Raw genomic sequence first — 21,970 nt, 5'->3', positions numbered from 1 at the left:
AACTTCGCTCAAAGAATGTGGATGAACAACAGATTGATAGGACTTTAAAAAGTGGTTTTTATGATATGATATAAGATTATGTCCTTTATCATTTTAATGCAACATGTTTCTATGACTTAGTAAATAAGGGTAGAAATAACTTTTAAAAATGACATAAATATGGCTAGGTTAGCAAGACAGATTCCAAATTCAGCAAAAATCTCAATTGCCTGTCTAGTCATCCAAAAAATTTAAACTAGTAAAAATAAACAAAATTTCATGAATTTACCTAACACTATTAGATGAAGTGGAGTAGTAAGAGAAGTTATATCTGTACTTAGATTAAAAAACACATGGAGAGAGAAAGAGAGAAAGAAAGAGAGAGAAGACATGCTTGTTTTTAAGTTTGTTCTTCATTGTCAAAGAGGATTTTGATATCAGAGTGATGATGCCATGGCATGCAAATGAATTGGATTCAAGTGAGAGAAGGCTGTGCAAAGTCACCTTTTTCTCTTTCTCCTTCAGAACCACCTAGGTCCAGTGGCAAGGTACAGATCAGGACAACTATGGGAGACTGTGGCCTTTTTAAGCTAAGGTCTTCAACATCTCAGTTTGACTGAATTTGCATCCATTCAGTGATTAAGGATAAGAACATTTGAGGCAAAGAATATCTTCTTTCATCTTGTCAAAAAAAAAGGCTAAATAAATAAATCTGGGAGGTGAAGACCTTCAATGTTTCTGGTCAAAGCCAAAAAATAATAATAATAATAAATTGCTACATGCAGAAAAATACCAGATGGAGTGACTTAGCTAAAAGAAATGAATATGGAAAAACAAACAAAATTGAAGGTTGAGGGGAAGCAATATTTTAATGGAGTAATATAGCAATCTATGCAATCTGATAATTGATTACATTAAAAAGAAGAATGTTAAAAATCCCCTTAGAAATCAGTCAGTCAATAAATGAATACTTAGTATGAGCCTATTAAATTACAGGCATTGTGCTAACATCTGGAGATAAACAGAAAGGCAAAATACAGCCCTTGCTTTTAAGGAGCTCACAGTATAAGGGGGAATAGTGGCAGCAGTAAAGAAAATGAAAAAAAAAATGTAAATGTTTTTAAAAAATCAAATTAAGATGATTTTCAACATTTACTTTTATAAATTTTGATTTGTATTTTTTCTTTCTCTCCCTTTCCTCTAATATCTCTAAAACAATAAGCAATCTGATATAGATTATACATGTACAATCACATTAAGCTTATTTTCAAATTGGTTATTTTGTAAAAGAAGAATCAGAGCAAAAGAGAAAAATCATAAGAAAGCAAACAAACAAACAAAAAAATCATCAAAAGCATAAATCTTTTGATTTGCATTCAGCTTGCATAATTCCTTCTCTGGATGTGGATAGCTTTTTCCATAATGAATCTTTGGAATTGTATTAGATCATTAAATTGCTAAGAAGTACTAATTCTATCAAAGTTGATCATCACAAAATGTTTCTGTTAGTTTGTACATGATTTCTTGATTGTGCTTACTTCATTCAGCATCAGTTCATGTAAATCTTTCTAGGCTATTTTGAAGTCTATACTCTCATTATTTCTAATGAAAGAGTTCATTATACCACATTATACCACAATTTATTTAGCCATTTCCCAATTGATGGGCATCCCTTATAATTCCAATACTTTGCCAATACAAAGAAAGCTGTTATACATATTTTTATACCTGTGGATCCTTTTGCACTTTTTTATGGTATCTTAGAGACAAAGGTCTTACCACATGAAAAGATATATACTGTTTCATAGCTCTTTATGTATAGTTACAAATTGATCTGCAGAATGTTTTAATAAGGTCACAATTTCTCTCTAACAAAAATCCATTAATGTTCCAATTTTCACATCCTCTTCAATTTTTATTGTTTTCTTTTCCATCATATAAAACAATCTCATAGGTATGAGGTAGCACCTCAAAGTTGTTTCATCTGCATTTTTTGTAATTGATAGTGACTCAGACCATTTTCTCATTTATTGAGTTTTAATTTCTTCTCTGAAAACAGCCTGGTTTGTTTTTGTTTTTTTTGGCCATTTATCAATTGGGAAATATGAAATTTTTCAGAGAAACTTTGTATACAGGAAAAATTGGAATAATCACAGAATACAATTACTCATTTTTACTTATGGAAGATTCAATAAGGCTGTTTTGGAATATATTTGAGTGTAGAATCAACTTGTAGTGCAATCAGTTAATCAACACTATGTTGTTATTATTAAGCACTATGTGTTCAAGCATGGAGTTAAGAGGTGAGAATACAAAAAAGCAAAGAAAAACCCTTGCCTTCAAGGAGTTTACTATTTAATAAGGGAAATAACATGAAAATAAACATGTACATAAAATGGAAATAATTAGAAGAGAGAAAGCTATGGATTTAGGAGGCTTTCTGGGTAGAAAAGAATTTTTATTTGTAATTTAAGGAAGCTGAATAGACAAAAAGCACATGCTAATCCTTTTCTGGATTACAAAGCCTACACTTGTGATCTCTCATGGACCATCTTTCACTTTGGCTTGTGTGGTTCTCTACACAATAGAGTTTTCGAATAGATGTGTCTTAACTTAACTCTGAGTTTTTTTTCTCTTGTTTTCACCACATATCTTCCAGAAATCAAGCATAAGTCATGAGAAATCACACATCAGTGAAGGAATTCATCCTCCTGGGACTGACAGATGACCCACAGCTAGAGATCTTGATTTTCCTCTTTCTGTTTCTCACCTATATATTGAGTGTGACTGGCAACTTGACCATCATCACCCTCACCCTGCTGGATTCTCACCTTAAGACTCCCATGTATTTCTTCCTCAGGAATTTCTCCTTCTTAGAAATATCATTTACATCGGTTTCCATTCCAAGATTTCTAGTCAGTATAATAACTAAAGAAAAAATGATTTCTTACAATTCTTGCATGGCCCAAGTATTCTTTTTTATCCTCCTTGGTGCAACAGAATTTTTTCTCCTTGCTGCTATGTCCTATGATCGCTATGTGGCCATCTGCAAACCTCTACACTACATGACCATCATGAGTAACAGAGTCTGCAGCCAGCTTGTAATTAGTTCTTGGTTAGCAGGATTTCTCATAATCTTTCCACCAGTCATCATGGGACTCCAGTTGGATTTCTGTGATTCAAATATCATTGATCATTTCACCTGTGATTCTTCTCCTATGCTGATGATATCTTGCACAGACACCAAGATCTTAGAAATCATGAGTTTTTTCTTGGCTGTGTTAACACTTATGGTCACATTGGCATTAGTGATTCTCTCTTATGCATTCATCCTCAGAACTATTCTGAGAATTCCCTCTGCCCAACAAAGGAAAAAGGCCTTTTCCACCTGTTCTTCCCATATGATTGTTGTCTCCATCTCTTATGGAAGCTGTATCTTCATGTATGTCAAGCCTTCAGCAAAAGAAGGGGTGGCTATGACTAAAGGTGTAGCAGTCCTGAACACTTCTATTGCTCCCATGCTGAACCCCTTCATTTATACCCTAAGGAACCAACAAGTGAAACAAGCTTTTAAAGACACTGTCAGAAAAATGTTTTTTCTTACAAAATAAATATTTTTTTAATAAAATCTGTACTTGAAAATTAAAGAAATGCCTAAGTAAACTCTTGAGATACTCTAGAGGTTCCTTTTGTGCATCCCTTTTTTTCCCTTCACAGCAGTGTGTAAATTACTTGGAACAAATATTTTTAATGTTTCATTTATATGTATACTATATATAAAATGTCAATTTAAAATTTTCTTTATTTTACATGTGTATATTTTCTTTTATTCTGAAATACAATTGAGTTTTTTTTCCCCTGAGGCAATTGGAGTTAAGTGACTTGCCCACATTGACACAGCTAGGAAGTGTTGTGTCTGAGCCAGATTTGAACTCATATCCTTCTGACTTCAAGGCATGTGCTCTATCCACTGCGCCACCTAGCTGCCCTACAAATAAGTTTTTTAAAAATTATTCTGGTTCACCAAAAAACAGATCAACCAGCATTTAATGCTTTTATTCAAAAGATGCAATGAGTCTTTTAAATTTTATTTTTCAAAGCCTATTCAGTACTATGGATTCCTTTTTAATGAATTCTCTTCTTTTGAATAAGTGAAATGAGATCTGCAATGTGCTTTTCAACATTTAAAACATTACATAAATGCCATCTATTAAAATTATGCCTGTGGCATTATTCCTTCTAGGAGAGAGAATTAATGAAATATACAATTCTTAATGTGCTGTCATCTCTTTTTGCATATTGGTAAGTTTAGCTTTGAATTTAGATGTCATTTCATTTAGCTAACTACAGTGAATTGGATAAAGTCTCAAAAGGAATTGAGTACCCTGATCAACACAAAATTCAGATGTCATATTACTGTAGAGATTACATCTCTAGCAAAATTTGTCAGGGATAATACGCTTCTATATGCATGTTGTCCCTGATTCAAACCTGAAAATGAGACACATTGTTGCCCAACCAATCAATCAAAACTTCCTCTTTCTTATGAACACCTTCAAGTAGAGAGTAACAAATGTTTCTACCAATATCTTAGAAATTTAAGTTTTTTTTGGTTTGTTTTTGTTTTTGTTTCCCCCCCTTGCTTATATATGAGTGTAAATACACTCATTTTACACTCATTTTTTTACGCTCATAATCACTATGATATTAGGGATTTTGTCCTGCATATACATCCTGTGCTGGATATAGCAGTCGTGATGGCCTACTTTTTTCTTCCAAAGGGAAAGAATAAAGATTCACTTTCATAATTAAGGGAATTCAAATTACCTACAAGTTAATGGAGGGTTTCCTTTCTTTCAGTAAATTGATATGAATTAAGTTTATGGAAAGAGAGTTTTCTCATCTCCATATGACTAAAAAGAAAATGATTTCCCAATTAGTCTACACCTTGATCATTAGTGTCTTTATAGCACAACTTCATTATCTGGGATCCATGGATTTTCTTTTCTTTTTCGTAGCTTTTTTACTTACAAGATATATGCATGGGCAATTTTTCAGCATTGACTCTTGCAAAACCTTCTGTTCCAACTTTTCAATTCCTTCCCCCAACTCCCTCCCCTAGCTGGCAGGTAGATGTTAAATCTACATGTTAAATATGTTTAAGTATATGTTAAATATTATATATATATATATATATATATGTATATACACACACATACATACACACATACAATTATTTTAGTGTTAGAAATAAGGTAAAAAAATAATCTGAGAAGGAAATCAAAAATGCAAGCGGACAAAAACAGAGGGAGTGGAAATGTTATGTTGTGGTTCATACCTATTTCCCATAGTTCTTTCACTGGGTGTAGCTCGTTCTCTTTATTATTGAACAAATGGACTGATTTGGTTCATCTCATTGTTGAAGAGACCCACATCAATCAGAACTGATCACCATATAGTATTGTTGTTGAAGTATACAATGATCTCTTGATCCTGCTCATTTCTCAGCATTAGTTTATGTAAGTCTCTCCAGGACTTTCTGAAATCATCCTGCTGGTCATTTCTTACAGAATAATAATATTCCACAACATTCATATACCACAACGTATTTAGCCATTCTCCAATTGATGGGCATCCATTCGATTTCAAGTTTCTAGCCACTACAAAAAAAGCTGCCACAAATATTTTCAGACAACAGTCCCTTTCCCTTCTTTAAGATCTTTTTGGGATGTAAGCCCAGTAGTAAAACTGGTGGATCAAAGGGTATGTACAGTTTGATAATTTTTTGATCACAGTTCCAAATTGCTCCCAAGAATGGTTGGATTCATTCACAGTACCACCAATAATGCATCAGTGTCCCACTTTTGCCACATCCCCTCCAATATTCAGCATTACCTTTTCTTGTCATCCTAGCCAATCTGAGAGGTGTGAAGGGGTATCTCAGAGTTGTCTTAATTTGCATTTCTCTGCTTAATAATAACTTGGAGCATCTTTTCATATGGCTAGAAATAGTTTCTATTTCTTCATCTGAAAATTGTCTGTCCGTGCCTTTTGACCATTTATCAGTTGGAGAATGGCTTGATTTCTTATAAATTAGAGTCAATTCTGTATATATTTTGGAAATGAAGCCTTTATCAGAACCTTTGACTGTAAAAATGTTTTCCCAATTTATTGCTTCCCTTTTAATCTTGTCTGCATTAGTTTCATTTATACAAAAGGTTTTTTTCTTAAATATAATCAAAATTTTCTATTTTGTGATCAATAATGATCTTTAGTTCTTCTTTGGTCACAAATTGCTTCCTCCTCCAGAGGTCTGAGAAGTAAACTATCCTATGTTCTTCTAATTTATTTATAATCTCATTCTTTATGCTTAGATCATGAACCCATTTTGACCTTATCTTGGTATATGGTATTAAGTGTGGGTTAATGCCTAGTTTCTGCTATGCTAATTTCCAATTTTCCCAGCAGTTTTTGTCAAACAATGAATTCTTATCCCAAAAGCTGGGGTCTTGGGCTTTGTCCAACACTAGATTATTAAAGTTATTAACTATTTTGTCCTTTGAACCTATTCCTCTGATCAATTAGTCTATTTCTTAGCCAATATCAAATGGTTTTGGTAACTGCTGCTTTATAATATAATTTTAGATCTGGTACAGCTAAGCCACCTTCATTTGATTTTGTTGTTGTTGTTGTTGTTGTTAGTTCCCTTGAAATCCTTGATCATTTGTTTTTCCATATGAATTTTGTTGTTATTTTTTCTAGGTCATTAAAATAGATTTTTTGGGAGTCCGATTTTTTCTTAGGGAGTTGATTAATAGCTTGTTCTATTTCTTTTTCTGAAATGGGACTATTTAAGCAATTTACTTTCTCCTCTGCTAATCTGGGCAGCCTATATTTTTGAAGGTAGTCATTCATTTCACTAAGGTTATCAAATTTATTGGCATAAAGTTGGGCAAAGTAACTCCTAATTATTGCTCTAATTTCCTCTTCATTGGTGGTAAATTCTGCCTTTTCATTTTTAAGACTAACAATTTGATTTTCCTCTTTCCTATTTCTAATTAAGTTTACCAAAGATTTATCTATTTTGTTGGGTTTTTTTTTTTCATAAAACCTACTCTTAGTTTTAGTTATCAATTCAATAGTTTTTTTTTTACTTTCAATTTTATTTATTTCTTCTTTTAATTTTAGAATTTCAAATTTAGCATTTGATTGGAGGTTTTTAATTTCCTTTTTTTCTAGCTTTTTAAGTTGCAAGCCTAATTCATTGATCTTCTCTTTCTCCATTTTATTCAAGTAATCCTTTAGAGTTATAAAATTTCCTCTTATTACCACTTTGGTTGCATTCCACAAATTTTGGTATGTTGTCTCATTATTGTCATTCTCTCGGGAGGAATTATTAATTGTGAATTTGATTTGCTGTTTAACCTGTTCATTCTTTAGGATGAGATTATTTAGGTTCAAATTATTGTTTGGCCTATTTACCCTTAGCTTTTTGTTAAATGTAATTTTTATTGTATCATGATCTGAAAGTAATGCATTTACTTTTTCTGCCTTTTTGCATTTGAGGTCTTTATGTCCTTAAATATGGTTAATTTTTGTATAGGTTCCATGAACTGCTGAGAAGAAAGTATACTCCTTTCTGTCTCCAGTTTTCTCCAGAGATATATCATACCTATTTTCTCTAATATTCCATTAGCTTCTTTAGCTAATTTCTTTAGCTTCTTTCTTATTTGTTTTGTGGTTTGATTTACTTTAGATAAATCAAATTCTGAGAGTGCAAGGTTGAGATTTACCACTATTATAGTTTCACTGTCTATTTCTTCTTGCAACTCTCTAAACTTCTCCTTTAGGAATTTAGATGCTATACCACTTGGTGTATATATGTTTACTATTGATATTGTTTCATTGTCTATCTACCCTTTACCAAGATATAGTTTCCTTCCTTATCACTTTTAATTAGATCAATTTTTGCTTTTGCTTCATCTGAGATCAGGATGTCTACCCCTGCTTTTTTGACTTCACCTGAAGCATAATAGCTTCTCCTCTAGCCTTTTAGCTTGATTCTTTATGTGTCACCCTGCTTTAAATGTGTTTACTGCAAACAACATATTGTAGAATTCTGGCTTTTGATCCAGTCTGCTATCTACCTCAGCTTTATGGGAGAGTTCACCCCATTCACATTTATGGTTAAAACTACTAATTTTGTATTTGCTGCCATTTTATTATCCCTAGCATATACTTTTCCTTTCCCCCCTTACCTCCCTCCCCAGTATTAAACTTATGGGCACCCCTTGCCTCATGCAGTTTTCCCTCTTTAGAATCCTTCCTACCCCTTTGAGTCCCTTCCCCTTTCTTATACCTTTCCCTTATTTTTTTCTGTATTCCCTTCTATTTAGCCTACTCTTTTCCTTTTCCCTTTTCCTCTCTGACTTTTTAATGAGGTGAGAGAAGTTTCTCTGTAAACCAAATATGTCTAATATTTTCTCCTTGAGCCAAATCTGATGAGAGTAAGATTCACACAATGTTTCTTCTCGTCCCTTAATTCCCTCAGATATTATAGGTTTCCCTTGCCTCTTTGTGGGATGTAATTTCCCTCTTTTTTTCTCTCCTTTTCCCTTTTTCTGATACAATCTCCTTTCCATTTCTACTTTCCTTTTTTATATATTATAACAATAAAATCAAATTATATATATGCTCTTTATGTATACAGTTCTCAAGAGTTCTTTTTTATCTTTTATGGGTCTCTTGAGTCTTATATTTAGAAGTCAATTTTTTTGTTTTGCTCTGGTTTTTTCATTAGAAATAAATGAAATTCACCCATTTCATTAAATGCCCATCTTCTTCCCTGGAAGAAAATGCTCAACTTCACTGGGTAGTTTATTCTTAGCTGCATTCCAAGTTATTTTGCTTTATGGAATATCAGATTCCAGGCCCTTCATTTCTTTAATGTGGAAGCTGCTATATCCTGAGTAATATTTATTGTGGCTCCTCAGTATTTGAATTATTTTTTTCTGGCTGCTTGTAATATTTTTTCCTTGGTCTGATAGTTCTGAAATTTAGCCACAATATTCCTTGCAGTTTTTATTTTGGGATCTCTTTCAGAAGGTGTTTGATGAATTCTTTCAATGCCTATTTTACCTTCTGATTCTATTACATCTGGGCAGTTCTCTTTGATGATTTTCTGTAAAATAGTTTCTAGGCTCTTTTTTTATCATAATTTTCAGGAAGTCCAACAATCCTCAGATTATCTCTCCTAGATCTATTTTCCAGATCTGTTTTTTTTTAAAGTAGATATTTAACATTTTTTTTTGTTTTGCTTGACTGATTTTTGATGTCTCAATGAATCATTCATTTCTATTTATTCAGTTCTGATTTTTAATGTGTTATTTTCATTAACTTTTTTTACTTCTTTTTCTATATGTCCAATTGAGATTTTAAATGAGTTGTTTTGCTCTATGGGATTTTTTCCATTTCACTTATTTTTTTAATGAGTTATTTTATTTTTCCAATTCACAAATCTTACTTTCCTGGCAGTTCTTTTTCTTTTCCAATTCAAAAATCCTACTTTCTTGAGAGTATTTTTTTTTCCAATTCACTAATTCTGTTTTCCTGGGAGTTTTTACCTTTTCCATCTCACATTTCAGAAAGTTGTTTTCTTTTTCGCCTTTATCAAATTTTTCTTTTAATGAGTTATATGTCTTTTCTGTACTTTCTTACAGAGTTTCTCTTTCCTGTCTCCATTTTTCTTCTATCTCTCTTTTAAGATCTTTTATAATTTTTTCTAGGAGAGCCTTGTATGATGGGCATCAGGTTATATCCCCCTTTGGGTTTTGTCTGGAGATTGACAGCTATTAATCTCCTCAGGGGTGAAAATCTGCTCTCTTTCTGTATGGAAGCTATTTATAGTTAGAGTTCACTTGGGTTTTTTAGTCAATTTTTAAAAGCCCTTAGAGTCTGACTTCAGGGCAAGGAGGTTCTCAGCTTCCTCTACAGAACAGGGATATATGGAAAGTAGCTGTCCTATGAACTGGCTGCAAAGAGCTGCCATGCTGCTGTGGAAGTGTTACTGCCCTGGGCAGAACCCTACTGTGAGGACTGTGGCTGCAGCTGCACAGCCACACTGTGGTTGTTCTGAGTCACTCTTGGTGATGGGTGGTTGTGGCCAGGTCCTGTTAAACTCTGGCGTTTTGGGGTACACTTTACTTTTGGTAGTTGTGTAAACTTCTTTGCTAATCTACTGCTTTGCAGTCAAAGCAGAGCAGCCAATCTGTGGTAGAGTCCTCCCTGCAAATTCTCCACCCACAAAGACCACCCCTGCCCCAGTAAACTCAGCTTGAGCTAGCCTCCATGTTCTGCCTCCCTGCTGGCATTGGCCTCATCCTAACCAATCAACACAGATGTTTTCTGGTGATCTTCTGAGTTTTCTTCAGCTGGTAATTTGTTGTACTCCCAATATTCATGTATTTTACCAGTCAAGCACTATTTCTGAAGTTGAATTAGATAATTGGTAAATGAGGGTAGAAGGAAGCTTAGAATAAAGTGTGTGTCCTTTCTGCCATCTTGGTTCTACCCCAATCCATGGATTTTCAAAACAAATTTTAATAACTATATTTCAGTCAATTTATTTTCTTTTTAATTCTATATGCATTTTTCATGCATTTTCAAAATTATTATGAAAAGAAATTTATAGGTTTCAATAGATTGATTATGAGTGTGTACAAGAATATTAGGACTTTTATTGTGAGGGCTACATGCCCTTTTCAAGTATTTTTTCTACTTTGGGTGTCTACCTGATTCTTGCAACTTTCACATGTGGCTCCAAGAAATTGTAATAAACCCAGCGTCCACACCCCAGTAAAACAGCAGACAAGCCAAACCAGGGTAAGGGTAAGCAATGAACTTCAATCGCCTTGGTGAATTTGGGGGAAGTTTGCTCCAGGTATATAAAGACTCCCCTGATGGAATAGGTGTATGGGAACCCTTTATTCCATGAAGGTAGTATAAGCATGTACCATGGAGCTCTTAGAATCTGGTGAGACATTGAAGAGTTCAAGGTCATCCATTTCATCCTGAACCATCTGGAGTCAGATTGATTTTTGTCTTGCCACTGGACTTTGATGATTCTGGAAGAGAGATTGAGGCCAATTCCTTCATACAATTCTGCTTCACTTAAATCTAATTTATGCACAAATCAAAAAATCACCATAATATTTTACCAATTTTTACCTATCGAAGCCCTGTGACAAAGGACAAGTGATGAGAAGCAGGTGTGGATACACTAGGGGCTATAGTTACAAGTCTGTATACAATCACTTAGGGGATGGGGTCATCTTCTTTTCACTAGACTGAAGCAGAAGTGGGATTAGGCAGCCCCTGGGTACAAGAGCTTTTTTAAAGGACTGTACTGTCCACTCTTTCCTTTGAGGAAAGGGTTAGAAAAGGAATCATAAAAAATTCTCTGCTTCACCTAACCAAATACTGACTTGCAAACCATGGAAGGCAGAAATACTACCCTGTAGTCAAAACATACACACACACAAATGATTAAAAAAAAAAAAAACTTTTGCAAAGATTATTTCACTTACCCTTTGTATAGGGAATGTATGCACACTTATTGACAACATAACATCCAAGAGACCTAAAAGACAAATGGCTCTTGCTGTGAGAATTTTGCCCAAATTATCACATTTAGCTAGCAGCCCTGAGAGAAATAAAACTGGTAAGTTTACCAAAGTAAGAGCTGGATGTTTGCTTTTTTTTTTTTTTTTCTGTAGTGATTACCATGATGGGAAGCACCATGGAACTAGTGTAGCTTTTGCAATCAGATCTAATATAATCAACAGTGTTGGACATCTACCAAGAGGAGTGAATAATAGTCTTATAATAATTTAATTGGGATTTGCAAGAAAGTGCCATACTGTCATCACTAGTGTTTTTGTTTCTTCCAGAAAAAGAAATAAAAATTTATGAACACCTGGTAACATTCATCATCAGTATGCGAAAAGAGGACAAGCTTGGGGACTTTAATGCCAGTGTAGAGACAAACTGTCAAATATGGCAGGGAGTCCTTGGGGAAAATGAATTCAGAAAAAGAAAGAACAACATTCAATTAACTACTGAAGATCGTGATTTTCATGGCCTTCTTATCACCAATGTAATCTTCCATCTATCTAAATGCAAAAAAAAAAAAAAATTCATGGATGCACCCTCACAGGAAACATTGGTATTTAATTGACTGTGCCATTGTAAACAGAAGAGACAGATAGGGTCCAAGAGAGATTTGTGGTACATAGTACTGGGCCATAATTGACTTATCTTGTACAAACTAAAATTTCCATGCAACAAAAGCAGCAATCTAATGTCAAAATGACAATCAGGAACCTTAATGTCAATAGATTAGAATGCTTTTTCTATGTGTGAATAACTTATTGCTAAAGCAGAAGGAAAGCTAAGCTAATGCATAGTTGACAATAGTGAAGCCAAAAAGGAGTGAGAAGGAGTACACCATTGGTGTAAAACACTGCATTTGCTCATTTAAGTCAGAACATGCACAAACATTAGGATTAGCTTGATAAAAATTATGGGTAAATTAGAAGTTACTGGGTGAGAAATGAGCAAAAAATGTTACCAGCAGAATAGTTCATTAGTCTCTAAGAAGGAAGATCTTAAATTCATCAAAAGTAAAGTTCAAGTGAACCTTAGAGAAATTTCAGGTTTAGGGCTCAGTAAAAAGGAAAATGAAATTTAGCTTTTCACTTATAATAACAATCTATATTATGTTTATGATGTCATTAAGACAATTTGTAGCTCAAAAACCTATGGTGTATGTTAAACTACTCAGTGATTATGGATCCACATTGATGAGTGATAACAGCATGATCCTGGAGAAAATACATCCCTTATATTTACAACCCAGCATTGTTAATCAGTGATGAAGCCACCGACCATAGGTTAAAGTCCTCTCTATTTAACTTCCAACTGTAGAAGACATTTTAGATGCCATTATGTGCCTTTTTGTGAAAAGCACCTGGTCCCAATAACATTCAAGCAGACATTTCCAAGAAAGAGGGTCCACTGTTCATGCAAAAGCTTACTGAAATCTTCATTTTATATGGCAAGAGAAGGTTATCTTATCGGAGTCCAAGAATGTTTCTAATGTCTATCCTTATAAGGAAAAATGTTCTGTGACAATTATGGAAATAATTTTAACTCTTTTAACTATTGACAGCAAGACTTTTGCCAAAGTGCTTTTTAATGAAATGATCATTCATCTTAAAAATGGTACTCCGCTTTGGGTAGTGTGAAGCAGTAAGGTTTCAGGAAGGGCCAAGGAATAATCAGTTTTCATTGTTGTTTGTTTTGCCATCTGATAACTACAGCAGAATGTCAGTTCTGGATAATGAATGTTTCTCTTGAGTTTTTACAATTACCTATGCAGTGAAGCAGACTATGTGCTGACTGCCATGTTATTAGCTATATTGTTGGATCCCTTCCATAAGGATGAACACAGTGTCAGGGTCAGCTACCACACTGATGATAAATTATTTAACTTGAAAAGACTATGCCAAGAAAAAAGGTGAGGAAGAGTTGATATGTAACATTTTTTACTGATGGTTATGCACTCAACTTAGCCTCTGATGCTGTGATATAACAATGTGTGCACTGATTCTCTATATTTTGTGTGGATTTTGGTCTGACAATTAAGCCCCCCAAAATCACAGGCTCTCCAGCAGCTATCATCACACAATCCATATGTGGAAGTTTTCATGGAGCAAATGGAAAACTTTTGCTATCTGTGCATAAGTATGTTTACTGAGGCAATATACTTTCCAATTAAATTGATATTACTGATAAGTTCAACAGAACATGCACCGCTAAAACTAGTTCTAGAATCTCCAGAGAAAAGTATAAGAGTGCTATTAGATTGAATACCAAAATGAAGTTCTACAATGCCATTGTGCTGACCTCATTTTTGTATGCCTGTGAAAATTGGACAATGTATGTGTACCATGCCAGGAAATGGAATCTCTTCTATTTGAATGGGCCCAGAAAGATCATGAACATCACCCGGAATAACTCCTAAAACAACATGTTTGTTGATAATGTCAGCTTTATTCTTAAATATGAATGTAATCATGGATATCCATACCTTATATGATTTCATAATATTAGAGAGAACAACTGAAAGTATTGATGTTCTATACAGTAATAAATTATACCAAATTGCTCTCAGATATTTTGCGATAATATCATTAAATATTACAATGAGGCACTCCTGTTTATGTTATAATCTCTTTATCACATATGTATCACATATGACACAAGGACAGCCATAAAGTTTTTTTTTTCCTTAAAGAAGTTACACATGAGAAGAACATCTCTTGCATCTATCACCTTCTCTTCACTCACATAACTACTACTCTAAAAGCACATTACCTCTCTTTTGAACTTTTGAAGTAGCCTCCTAATTGATATTTTTGCCTGAAATTTCACTCCCTTCCAAGGCTTATCTTCAACACAGAAGCTTAAATATTATTTTTAAAGTCATCTCACCTTGCCACTTTCCTGATTAAAAACAAACAAAAAAAGCTTCCTCAGTGCATGTTCTGTCAAACTTATCAGTAATGTCAATTTAATTGGAAAGTTTACTGCCTCAGTAAACATACTTATGCACAAAGAGCAATATATTTCTAGAATATATTATAAACATTTTATTGGCATTATACTTAATTCCAACATAGCTCTAAATTACCGTGTGTGTGTGTGTGTGTGTGTGTGTGTGTGTATGTGTGTGTGTGTGTGTGTGTGTGTGTTAGAATGGTCAAATCCACTCAAGTTCTTAAATTCTGTGATTCTATACTTTCAGAATATTCCAGTCCAATTTTACCTTACTCTTCATTATGTATGCTATGATCCAGCCAAATTGGTCTTATTGTTCCTCATTCTTTCCTCATTCTTGGTGCATTTAACCAAGTTGTCTCTCATGACAACTCATCTCTGTGTTCTTGAGCCACAATCTTCCTTCAAAACTTAGCACAAGCACCACCTCCTCTTTGAGTTCTTTCCTGATTATTTTACCTCTAAAATTACTTTGTTTTTGCTTTGTAGGTATTTCATATACACATACATTCATGTTGTTTCTTCTGATATGATGGAGGGTTCTTAAGGGGTGAAAGAGAATATTTCAGTTTTGTCTTTGTATCCCTGGTATCCTTTACAGTGGCTGCCTGGCAAGTAGTAGCATTTTATTAAATATTTTGTTGATTTGTTGATTTAGTCACACTAACAATTGACATGTATATATTCCAAATATACTCTCTAGGACAACTCATTTCCAAATTATTGCCATTAGTTCTAGGCATCACATTTTGGCAGCACATAGCCAGGATGGTAGGTTGGTAGAGCACAAGTTTATATGAGTTGAAGATAAGTCGAAGGTATGTTTAGTTTTGAAGATAAGAAAATTTAGGAGGGAATATAATGATTTTAGATATTGGAAGGATTCTTTTATAGAAGAAGAAATAAAACTTGTTTTGCTTAATGCCCTAAGTTAGACCTAAGAGATGTGGGAAGACCTTCCTTGAGGACTTTAAATAAAATGAGATGATTCCTTGTCATGTATTTTGTAGAATGGTTTATTTTTCATATGTTTGATGAAGAAACTTCTGAAATTCCATTCTGCCCTGAATTGTGATGATTCTATTATTAGAAATTCCTTCTATTGATGATTTGTTCAGGTTAGACCCCGTACTATTGTAATGCTGATATTCAACTTTAGCTTGGCACCTTATCAGTTTCCCCATATCTTCTCTCATTGATCAAAAGAGTTTCCCAAGAAGCATTACTAAAATCATCTCATGTGAACTATCATGAAGATTTCTGGTTCTACTCTGTTTGAGATGTTCCCCCTCAGGTGAACACCTATGCCATCCACTCAACCAGGTACCTAACATCATTCCTACTTTCCAAGATTTTGCCCTTTTTGAGTTATGGAAATAATTCACCTGTGATTTTGCTTCACCTAATGCTACTCATATTCATAGATCACAGGAACAATGTGAGATGAAGTGTGCTTGGAATTCTCTTGTCTTATGATTACATCTGAAAATAATGTATACTATATTATTTTTGCTGCATACTTAGTTGAAGCCAATGTTGTCCCCTTTAATCAGAAAAAATAACAAAGTATTTTTCTTCAAATTCTGAAATGAATGTGCTTATAATAGTTCTTTGTTTCAAAAGAAATACAAATAATGAAGAAATAAATGAAGAAATAATAGGGAATGTTATAGAACATATAGAAATATTATTAAAGATATAGCATATATAGAATATATAGAAATATTACTAAAGATTTCAAGTTTTCAAAATAAAATGAACTTTAGGAGATAGTGTTTTTCATCAATACAGGTCTTTTTCTGAGACAATTGGGGTTAAATGACTTGCTCAGGGTCACACAGCTAGGTTTGTACTTGAATTCAGGATTTCCTGACTTCAGGGCTGGTACCTTATTCACTGTGTCACTAGCTGCCCCCTCTTACAAGTCTTTAAGTTAGATCTCAAATTTCTACCTCACATCTATGAAATATTTAAGGTACACTAAAAAACAATAAAGAGCTATAAACTTGACCACTCAATTTAAGAATATGCCCTAACAATTAGTAACTTATGTGTACCCTTTGAATCAACTTGAGAGAATTTTTTTAAAGGATAAAAATATTTGTAGCAGGTCTCTTTATATTATCTCAAATTGGAAACTGGGGAAGAGGGTTAAACTAATCATAGTAAGGTAATACTATTAAGCCATAGGAAATGATTAACTGGATAGTTATAGAGGAAATTGATAAGATCTTAATGATCTAATGCAGAGTGAAATGAATTTCATCAGCAAGATTTTAAAAGTGGGACACTATATGATATGAAAAGGAAGAAAAAGAACCAAAGGAAACTTTCATGGAACTCAAATTGAGCAAATTTTCATTTAAAGAAATGTAAGTCATAATGGTCTGAAGAAAGCTAAGGGAAAAATGAAATCTTTTTCCATTTTTTCAGATGAGGAAACTAAAATACACAGAAGCCACAGAAGGATTGTGTATATCTTTTGTTAGCCAGCATTTATTTATTAATAATTAAATATAATTTTGTTTTCAATTCTAAATTATATTCTTCTCTTCCTCTACTGTATATATTAAGAAGACAAGGAAAACTAAACCCACTGCATATATGATTTGCAGATGAAAACTTCCCACATTATCCATGTCAGTTAAAAAGAGAAAGAAAAACAGAGAGAGAAAGAGAGAGAAAGAGAGAGAGAAAGAGAGAGAGAGAGAGAGAGAGAGAGAGAGAGAGAGAGAGAGAGAGAAATCGAGTCAGGCATGAAAAATTAATTATCAGTGACAGAGGTCATCTTCCCAGGACTAAAAAATGACCCAGAGCTACTAGCCATGGTTTTCCTTTTCCTGTTTCTTACTTACATTTTAAGTGTGACTGGAAACCCACCATCATCATCCTCTCTTTGCTTAACTCTCACATTAAGAGTCCATGCATTTCCTCCCCAGGAATTTCTCCTTCTTAGAAACCATATTTATATTTGTTTGCATTCCTGTATTTATACTCAATATAATAACTGAGAACAAGACAATTTGTTATAATTCTTTCATGGCCCAATTTTTTTTAATCATTCTGTATTCAACAAATTGTTTTCTTTTGACTGCCACATCCTATGATTGCTATGTGGCTATCTAAAAACACTTATACTACATGATCAGAATTAATAACAGAATCTGCAGAATTTCAGGTTATAATCATAGATTACAGACTGCAGAGTCTGCAGTCAGGTTATAATAGTCTTGGTTGGCAGGTTTCCTTATTATTTTTCCACTGGTCATCGTGGGTATGTAGTTGGAGTTCCATGATTCCAATGTCATTGATCATTTCACCTGTGATTCTTCTCCCATATGGATGTCTCTTTGGCAGTTATCAAAGTCTTAAGGGTCATGAATTTTTGCTTAGCTGTATTCACATTCATGTTATTTTGGGCATTAGTGATTCTCTCCTATTCATGCATTCTAATAAACATTCTGAGAATCCCCTCTGCCTAATGCTTTTTCCACTTGTTCCTCCCATATGACTTGTATCCATCTCTTATGGATGCTATGACAATATGTCAAATCCTCAGCAAAGGAAGGACTTTGAACTAAGGCATAGCAGTGTTAAATACTTTTGTTGTCCCTGCTGAACATCCTCATTTATACTCTAAGGAACCACCAAGTATAGCAAGCCTTTGAGAACATGATCAGAAGGATCTTTTTCTCAAATAAATGGTAATTTTAATGAAACACCTAACTAAAAGCAAAGAAAAATCTATTCTTTTTTTCATTACTTTTTTTATTATTATTATAGCTTTTTATTTATAAGTTATATACATGGGTAATTTTACAGCATTGATAATTGCCAAACCTTTTGTTCCAATTTTTCCCCTCCTTCCCCCATCCTCTCCCCACAATGGCAGGTTGACTAATACATGTTAAATATGTTAAAGTATAAATTAAATACAATATAAGTATACATGTCCTAATAGTTAATTTGCTGTACAAAAAGAATCGGACTTTGAAATAGTGTACTATTAGCATGTGAAGGAAATCAAAAATGCAAGCGGACAAAAATATAGGGATTGGGAATTTTATGTAATGGTTCATAGTCATCTGCCAGAGTTCTTTCACTGGATGTAGCTGGTTCAATTCATTACTGCTCTATTGGAACTGATTTTGCAGAAGTTAATGTTTGGATAATTTTTAAACATTACATAACATAACATATCATTTTAAAACTAAAAAGTTTTAATAAAAAAAGAAAAACATTCTTAGTATAAAAGAAAGGACTAGGAAGAGATTTTCTGACATTTTGATTTCAATAAATTGCAAAGTTCATAGCAAAAAAAAATTTAATCAATTATCTATATATTTTGTAAATGGGGCTGACTGGATATAAAATTTTTTCCCAATGTTCTGCTTCCCTTCCAATCTTGTCTGCATTGCTTCTGTTTGTACAAAACCTTCTTAATTTAACATAATCAAAATTATACATTTTACATTTCATAATGCTCTCTAGTCATTTGGCCATAAATTCCACAGATTTGAGAATGTAAACTATTCCTTTTTCCTAATTTGCTTATAGTATATCACTCTTTATGGTTAAATCATGAACCCATTTTGACCTTATCTTGGTACACAGTGGTAGGTGATAGTCAATACTTAATTTCTGCCATACTATTATCCAATTTTCCCAGCAATTTTTGTCAAGAAGAGAGTTATTGTGCCAGAGGCTAGGGTCTTTTTCTTTTTTTCTCTTATTACTAAATCTAATATTTCTCTAATACAATAATAAGTGGTAATGGTGAGGCAACCTTGTTTCATCCCTGATCTTATTGGAAAGAGTTCTAGCTTATCTCCATTACATATGATGCTTGCTGATGGTTTTGATGCTATTATTCATTTTAAGGAAAACTCCATTTATTCCAGCACTCTCTCTTCTAAGAATGGGTATTGGATTTTGTAGAATGCTTTTTGGCATCTATTGAGATAATTCAATTTCCTTTTCTAAAATGGGATTATTTAAATAATTTATTTGCTCCTCTGTTAATCAGGGCAATCTATATTTTTGCATGTATTCATCCATTTTACTAATATTATCAGATTTATTGGCATACAGAAAGGACAAAATAGTTCCTAATTATTGCTCTAATTTTCTTTTCATGATTTGGAAAGTTTACCCTTTTCATTTTTGATGCTAGCAATTTGATTTTCTTCTATATTTTTTCTAATCAAATTAACTAAAGTTTTATATTTTTTTTTCATAAAACCAACTCTTAGTTTTGTTTAGTAGTTTAATGGTTTTCTTACTTTCAATTTTATTAATCTCCCCCTTTTTTCAGAATTTCACATTTGGTATTTAATTAGGGTTTATTTGTTTGGTTTTTTCCCCTAAGTTTTTTAGTTGTATGCCTGATTCATTGAACTTCTCTTTCTCTTTTTTATTCAGGTAAGCATCTAGAAATATAAAATTTCCCCAAAGAACTCCTTAGGCTGCATCCCATAATTTTGCTATGTGGTCTCATTACTGTCATTCTCTTGGATGAAATTATCAATTGTATTTATGAGTTGTTTCACACACTCATTCTTTAGGATTAGATTATTTGGTTTTTAATTAATTTTTGTTCTATTTTTTATTGGCTCTTTATTTCATATAATTTTTATTTCCTAATGATCTGAACAAAATGCATTTACTATTTCTGCATTTGATTTTGAAGCTTTTATGCCCTAATATATAGTCAATTTTTTTGTGTGTTCTATGTACCATTGACTGTATTCCTTTCTGTTCCCGTTCAGTTTTCTCTAAAAGTATATCATTACTCACTTTTTCTAAAATTCTATTTATCTCCTTAACATTATTATTATTTATTTTGTGGTTTGATTTATCTAGTCCTGATAGCTGCTCATCATTTCTTACATCACAAAAACACTAAGTTTTGGTCAGTTGTTCCCCAATTGTTGTGCATCCCTTCAATTTCTAATTATTTGCCATCACAAAAAGCTGATATAAATATTTTTTGTATATAGAGCTCCTTCAAATTTTTTTTAAAACTTTTTTATTTTCAAAACACATTCATGGATAATTTTTCAACATTGACCCTTGCATACTTTTGTGTTTCAGATTTTCCCCTCCTTTCCCCTACCCCCTCTCCTAGATGGCAAGCAATGCAATAAAGTTTTTTTTTCATGTGATTATATGGATAGTTTTGATTAATTTATCTGAAAACTCCCTGCTGATCTCCTTTGGCCATTTATCAATTGAGAAATAATAGTTTTTAAGGCATCTTCCCACTTTTAAAATTAATACGTACCTACTAATATACCTGTTACTTTCCCAGGTACTGAAGATACAGTTTTTAAAAAGAATTCATCATTAGTGTTCCATTTACTTAATATTTTATTTTTTCAGTTACATGTAAAACTATCAATGGCATTTGTTTTTAAAAGTGAATTCCAGATTCTCTCCCTTTCTCCCCCCCACACAGTCCCATTTAGAAGGCACATGTGAGATTAAACTAAACATTTCCCTAAAAGTCATGTTGCAAAATGGACATAGATCCCATCTTTATAAAAAGAAAAAAAAACTTAAAAATTAAGTAAATAAAAAAGCATGCTTCAATGTATATTCAGATGCAATCAGTTCTTTCTCTGGGTATTAATAGTTTTTTTCATCATAAGTCCCCTAGAGTAGTCTAGGATCATTGTACTTTTGAGAACAGCAAAATTATTCACACCTGATGCACAATATTGCTAGTGTTTTGTGCATAGTACATTTCACTTTGCATAAGCTCATGGAAGATTTTTGAAGTTTTTCTGAAAGAATTCTGCTCATAATTTCTTATAGAACAATATTATTCAATCATAATCACACATTACAGTTTATTCAACTATTCCCAATTGATGGGCCTTCCCTTAATTTCCAATTCTTTGCCACCAAAAAAAGAAATGCTTTAAAAGTGCTCATATATATGGGTACTTTTCCTTTTTTTTTCTTAATTTTTTTTGTGATTTATGGCTAGTAGTGGTATTGTTAGGTCAAAGGGGATGCATGGTTTTATACCCTTTTGGCATTGATCCAAATAGCTTTACAGAATGATTGAATCAGTTGATGAAAAAGATTTGAAAGAAAAAAAAAAGAGTTGTTGCCCTCCTGGAGATGTTATAGCCTAGTGAAGGCATTTGCAGAAACTCTAGTTCTCTGACAGAATATCTGTTACTCCTAAAATAATTTTACATTTCCTCTAGTTATACAAGTTATGACCTCCCCTATTTCCATAAAATCTATACCCACTGAAATCAGAGATTGTTTCATTTTTGCATTTGTGTCTCTAGTTCCTAGCATGGTAACTTTCATATAATAGTTGGTTAACAAGTATTTATTCAATTACATTACATTATCA

At 33.1% G+C, this 21,970-nt stretch overlaps 1 protein-coding gene across 2 annotated transcripts; it reads left to right on the top strand.

The window, feature by feature from the left end:
• The first annotated feature begins 2,654 nt into the window (after positions 1 to 2,654).
• On the top strand, positions 2,655 to 12,303 carry LOC127538371 (olfactory receptor 6C76-like). 2 transcript variants are annotated; one of them, XM_051962110.1, is made up of 2 exons: positions 2,655 to 3,571; positions 9,556 to 12,303. In XM_051962110.1, the coding sequence occupies exons 1-2, from the start codon at positions 2,655 to 2,657 to the stop codon at positions 9,740 to 9,742; spliced, it is 1,104 nt and encodes a 367-aa protein (XP_051818070.1). In that variant the 3' UTR covers positions 9,743 to 12,303. The 2 variants fall into 2 exon arrangements, with proteins under 2 accessions (XP_051818070.1, XP_051818071.1); XM_051962111.1 differs by lacking the exon at positions 9,556 to 12,303 and having other exon boundaries at positions 2,655 to 3,590.
• Positions 12,304 to 21,970: the final 9,667 nt, after the last annotated feature.

Source organism: Antechinus flavipes, chromosome 5 (assembly GCF_016432865.1).
Source record: "Antechinus flavipes isolate AdamAnt ecotype Samford, QLD, Australia chromosome 5, AdamAnt_v2, whole genome shotgun sequence".
Lineage (NCBI taxonomy): Eukaryota > Metazoa > Chordata > Mammalia > Dasyuromorphia > Dasyuridae > Antechinus > Antechinus flavipes.
This window is presented reverse-complemented; position numbering and strand designations above follow the sequence as displayed.

What these genes read in the sequence shown, in the direction of transcription:
- LOC127538371 (XM_051962110.1), top strand. Translation starts at nt 2,655, where the DNA reads ATGAGAAATCACACATCAGTGAAGGAATTCATCCTCCTGGGACTGACA. An exon ending in AAAGACACTGTCAGAAAAAT is followed by an intron (nt 3,572 to 9,555) that starts GTTTTTTCTTAC and finishes CTTTCTTGAGAG; the next exon opens with TATTTTTTTTTCCAATTCAC.